Source organism: Cavia porcellus, unplaced genomic scaffold (assembly GCF_034190915.1).
Source record: "Cavia porcellus strain 051 isolate PalLab524CR breed Dunkin Hartley unplaced genomic scaffold, mCavPor4.1 scaffold_12, whole genome shotgun sequence".
Classification (NCBI taxonomy): domain Eukaryota; kingdom Metazoa; phylum Chordata; class Mammalia; order Rodentia; family Caviidae; genus Cavia; species Cavia porcellus.
This window is the reverse complement of record NW_026947495.1, coordinates 34,004,001-34,010,000: the sequence shown is the minus strand read 5'-3', so window position 1 is coordinate 34,010,000 and position 6,000 is coordinate 34,004,001. Positions and strand designations below refer to the sequence as shown.

The window sequence follows — 6,000 nt, the reverse complement described above, 5'->3', positions numbered from 1 at the left end:
AGCAAAATTATCAGCTAATTATATTTAGAATCAAAAGCCCAACAACTATTTGCAGATAAATTGTATGAATTGAAGTGAATAGATCTGAATATTAAGATTCATAGATTTAGCAGATGATTTGTTAATTGGAATAAAAAGGTCATTTACTAGTCATTTTAACAATAGATCAATTGGAACTCTATTTATTATTTAACTGGTAGTGCATAAGAATTGAAATGATGAATAATTGCATTATTGTCATGAGATGAACTTTCTTCAAAATAACAAAATACAAGAAACTTATGCTAGTGAATGTTTAAATTTGTTTGAAAATAACATAGTTTATTTCATGTATTTTCAAAAATAATCCTGCTAAATAATAAATGTAATAAAATTTTGTATTTTATACCCAGAAGATACGATGGTTGTTTCTGGATGAATTAGAAAAAGAACTATGAATTTGACAATTTAAAAATTGATATCCAAAATTTATAATTCTTTTCTTCCTAAATCAAATAATAATGCTATTCTTATCTTACTGCACAGTATTTTACTACAGAGGGATTTTTTGGGGTTTGGTGGATTTTTCTTTTTTGGAAATGGCATGGTACATACTCATACAATGACTCAAAATGTAACTTGGCCTGTGATATTCTTTCGGGGAACAGAACACTCTATTTCAAATCCGTTATTAAAAAGCAGATAACATGTGCACTTTCTGAAATGCCTGTGACTTCACTCTTTTGATTTTATATAATTATAAGTGAATGTTCATATGTATTTGCTTTTCAGTTGGCACAGCATTTTAAAGCTGAAGGTCCTCGGATAAAGTGCATATTTTCTTTTGGTTCATGAAACATATCACAGAGTTATTTGCTCAAAACTTTTATTAATATTTTATATTACAGTAGAATGTAGTTCATAGATATGCTTACAATAAGAGTGGTAATGTTGTCCCATGTATTTAGAGAAAAAATATTAGCTGTATCTTCTATTCTGAAGCTAATAGTGGGTAAGTAGAATCCATGCCTTTTGACTGTATTACCTTATAACTTCTATCAGCTCTCAAGGAAAACTTTGAACTCAGTATTTTTCCAGAATGTGCAGCTCAAAGGAAATATTTTTCCTTTAATTTCAGTTTAGCATAATAAAACAGGGAAAACATCACCCACTTAAAAACAGCTTAAATTGCATGTACTTTGTCACTGTAAATAAACAAGGTAAACATTGACATGACTTCAAATTATTCTTGGGCTGAAAAAAAATCTGCAGTTCAAAATAAATTCAGCCTTTGGTCAACATTTTGGATGCAATTCAAAGTTTCTCATAAAATAAACATATTTTAAAGAGTGTTTTGAATTTCACTGCATAATTTCTAGCCAACAGAAATGACAGTGGTATCTTTAAAGTTTATTATATGTCAGATCAATAGCTGTTATGCAGCCCTAACTCAGCCATTGGAAAGCCGACAGCACCTTCCGTCTGCCTTAACCCTTTTCACTGGGATATACAGAAAACTTCCCCTGTGTTTCCATGGGGAAAGCTTCTCACAAAGTGAAACTTCTCTGTTTCTTTAATAACAAAAGTATTCATTTCTGATCTAATGGAATGGGGACTCAGCTTTTAGTAAGAAAAAAATGTACATTAAAGCAGTCTTTCTGAGAATTTTTTCAAGAAAAGAGTTACATTCTGCATAATAACAAATTGTTTCAAAGCATGAGCTTAAAATGAAAATGCCCCATCACAACAGATTGTAAATTTTTTTTCTGCTCCTTTTAAAAGTGTCTCGATCACTTCTACGGCTTCAGTGCTGAAGTTAAGTATTTTGCCATTTTATTTAAACATTTTTTGAAAAATGAACATTCTGAGGCTTTGCAGCATTATTAAGAAAAGCTGTCCATACTTTACCATGTTGTTACATGTGTTTATCTGCTGATTATAAAATGTGTTAAACAGTATTTTAAAAACAAAAAAAAATGCAGCGCTGCGCTTTGATTAATTCACTGAATAAAACATATGCTGTTGGTTCTGTTCTATGAAATTCATATATGATCAATAAAATCTTTTCAAAAGAGCAATTTTGGCTTTTAGGATTGTATTGCCAACCATGTTTTCTGACCCATTTAACTCTGGGCTCATAGTGTTATCTTAGACAATCAAAACCACTTTCTGGTTATGATAGTAATGTCTTTTTAATATATTCTTATTCTCTCTTATATTTCTCTAGGTTGGAAGCTGTGTACTGTGGTTGTTACCCACTTTGTCCCAAAGATTTGGTTTATCCTGAAATATTTCCAGGTAGCTGCTGTAATGTGCTTTTGTCTTTGTTGTGATTTAATACGTGATTCATACTAAATTAGAAAGTTTGAAAATAAACTTAGGCAGGAGCAATTGTTTATTTGGCAAGTCAACATGTTAGTGTTAAAGAAAATTTTATGTGTTTTAATACATTAGAGTAAGCTTATATTTACCATCTGTTCTTTTAAGATAACAAAAAAACAAGTTTTCAAATAGCATTCTTCATTGTTAGCATACATATCCTATTATGATGGATTTTTATAAGCAGATCAGTGTTGCTACAATTGCTTACAGAATTTTTAAAAATGATACACACAGAAAAAATCAAGGACTGAGAGTCACACCAAATTATTTAAACAATTGAGTAGTTAATAATATGCAACTGTTGTACAGGCTACATACGGCTATAGTACCAGTTCTTTGAAAAAATTCTCATCACTAAATATATCACATATGCATTGTGTTACATTAGAATAATGTATTTTAATCACCCAAAGGAGATGTCTAAACAGAACAACTACATAGTCTTATTTAGCATTAAACATCCTTGTGAGCTGAGGTAACCTTATAAAATCATGCTTAAATAATGTAAAACACAAGGCGGCACAGAGCAATATGCATTTTTAATTAGTAAAGTGACTAATATCGAGTGTGTGCTTTGAGGTTTTTGTTTCATTAAAAATGTATCTGTTTTTCCTGCAGCTGAATATCTGTATTCTACACCTGAACAGCTTTCAAAAAAGCTCCAGAATTTCTGCAAGAGACCAGATATTATAAGAAAACATCTCTATAAGGTAGTTATTGAGAAAAGATTTACGTGGTATAAATGCTGTATTAAAGTACAAAGAAAAATCCTTTAAAAAAAACATTTAATTAACATACTAATGTTTAAAGGAAACATGCTAGGGAGGGATATTAGTTGTTACACTAACAAGGATTAATTAAACTGGATGCCAGTTGTATTAACCTAGGTCGTATGAAATACGTACACTTAATGCACGATACATGCTTTTTTAAAATTTATTGTTTTCTAAGATGACTGTCCTTTACATTTAGCCCCAAGAGGCTTATAAAAATGAACTTGGATTAATGTAACTCATTAGTTTAAAAGGAAAGAAAGATTCTACAATTATCCTAATGAGGATAAGCCTTTCTCCCATCATAATGAAATGTTCAGTCCTTAAAAATTCAGGTGAATGACATCAGTGAAGTTTGGTGTTCATTTTTTAACTGCTTGAAAGATCACTTTCCAAAGTTAAATATTTCCCTTGTCCAGTTTGAGAGCATGACAAAAAAATCCTCAGTTTTTAGAATTAACATAGTCAGTTTGATCTCTGACTGGCAAGGGCAAAAGGCAAACAGTATATATAAACAGCATCATCATTCAGTCCCTCAGTTATTATCTTTTTTCTCTTGAGTCCAGAATTTTAGATTGTTGAAATCACAACACAAAGAGGCCCCACTAAAAGTCAAAGTAACTGAAGTAGAATGAATCTGCTTTATGAGTTTCAAAGATGGCTTTTGACCATGAGTAATATACCTTTTTATATTCTTTGAATATAGTATTTTTGTTTTACATAAATTCAGGATAGTTTGCAATGTAGCAGTTTTATAATCCAATATATCTTAATTTTCCTGTGTTAATATATAATTTTCTACATAAAATAATGTTCTCTGCCCTTTTTTCTCACATTTCTTTTTTTATGACCTAAAATACATATTTACATAGTGATATATCAAAACATGACTTGTTTCTCCAGGAAACAGTTAAACTTCAAGAAAAAAAGAGAGAACCAAAAATGCAATTTAACACCCAATTTCAAACTCATTATCTTTCATTGTCTATTAACTTGGCAATGGTTCAGAAGGTAGCTCGTAATAGTTTAAAATGCTGACTGCACCGTTCCAGGCTTCGGCATCAGTCCTTGAGTCAATACTATTGTATCGTGTGTATACAGAGAGCCTCATGGAGAAGACAGGTCTCCAAGCTTTTCCCCAGTATTTCCTAATTTTTAAAGTTCAGTAGCAATTTTGCTTGTATAAGATATTAATTGGATAGTTTCCTGTATGCTAGACTGTTCAAAAATGCAGAGTATGAATACTGAAGAAATAATTCAGTATTAGTACAAAATGATTCATTTTACATATAGAGTACAAACCTATTTTCAGTGAGTTCATGGGTAAATTAATGATTTTTTCCTTCAGATAAATTTTTGCTAAAGTATTCACAAATATACTTCTACCATAAAATTTACCAGTTTTTAAGTTTGTTGCAGGTTAGGTCTTATTAACTCTGTTACTCCACATCTGCAAATTTTAACTGTTTCAAAAGTCACTGCAACAAGTTGTCTCTAGTTAGAAAAGAAAGCAGATCTCCAGTTGAAATACCTTAAAACAGTTACTGTCATAACATAGCTATAATTATTTATTTTACAAACAATTTCTGGAAAAATTCTAAAAGAATGTTCTCTTACCAGTATGCTGTTAATATATAAAATCATTCCTTATGAAGTTTAAAAAATAACCCATACCTTAAGTGTTACTTCAGTGAGTCATTATGTCTTAATACTTAGAGGTATTTTTAGTTTTCACATCACAAGCCCTCCATCATAAAGTTTTTTAAATTAGTAATTCACTGTAAACATTTATAAGAATGTATATGTATAATTCAGTTTTAAGTACTCTTACCATGAAATTTTTGTTATACATCTGTAAGACATTTTCATATATGTCCTGATTCATAGATCTTAATAATGTACTATGCAAATTGATCTAAAAAATTAAAGAAAGAAATCTAAAATTATAAGTAATCAAACCTTTATGATGCAACTTTTAGGAAAAACTGATATGTTAAAGGCATTAAAAAGTTTAAAAATCATAGGAAAGATCACAGATTTAGTCCATTTGTTAAAACAGGATGTAGTTCCAAAACAAGTAAAAAATGCTTTTAGAAGCTGTAGTAAATTATAATAATTTTTAACTTATATATTGGCTAAACATACACTATTCAGGTACGATTTGCTTTCTCTGTATATTTGAGAATTCTTTTCTGTCAGGCAGCCTTTTACCTACATTTCTTATGCAGTGGAAGAGGATCTTTTGTGTGTTCTGTGAAGAGATTTAGTTTTTTTTTTTTTTTAAAGATTTATTCATTGGACAGTGCTGTTTTGCTTTTTAAAACATATGTTGCTAAGATCTAAAAGGATAGAATGTCACTGAATTCTTTAATTTGTTCCTTTTACATTTTTACACCTTACTCTTTTTTTGTTGTTAAAAGTTTACATTTTAAAATCATTTCAACTTCTTATCATATAGAGTTCACTTTAGGATAGAATTTTTTCATATGGTTTCACACTTAGAAATTTAATGACTAGAATAAGGCTACTAACACTTGGCTTACTTCTCACATGAGACATTATACTTTCAATATGAGTGAGAGTTTTGGGGCTATAACTTGAAGCAAGATTTGAAACAGAATGCTAGCAACCAAAAAGCAGATACAGAATTTACTTTTTTTCTTAAAGTGACTCTACTTCAAACTCTGTCCTGGACTTCTTACCTGAAATTATTTCAGGCCTGAGATGTTTAAATTCCTCGTCTTATTGCAAGTGTGCACTCATTTTCTTTTTCTGTCTGTCTTTGCCTCTGTCTCATTGTCTCTCTATCTCTCTCTGTCTCACTCTGCCTCTGTTTCTGCCACTGCCTCTGTCTTTCTTTGTCTGA

The 6,000-nt window shown here is 30.3% G+C and overlaps 1 protein-coding gene across 16 annotated transcripts in view; it reads left to right on the top strand.

The window, feature by feature from the left end:
- Gtdc1 (glycosyltransferase like domain containing 1) overlaps positions 1-6,000 on the top strand; it is a 472,440-nt gene that overhangs the window by 367,970 nt on the left and 98,470 nt on the right. For all 16 annotated transcript variants that reach the window (XM_063259040.1, XM_063259037.1, XM_063259038.1 and 13 more), the window contains 2 exons: positions 2,207-2,277; positions 2,980-3,071. In XM_063259040.1, coding sequence (XP_063115110.1) covers positions 2,207-2,277; positions 2,980-3,071 — 163 coding nt within the window. The remainder of the gene's footprint in view (positions 1-2,206; positions 2,278-2,979; positions 3,072-6,000) is intronic.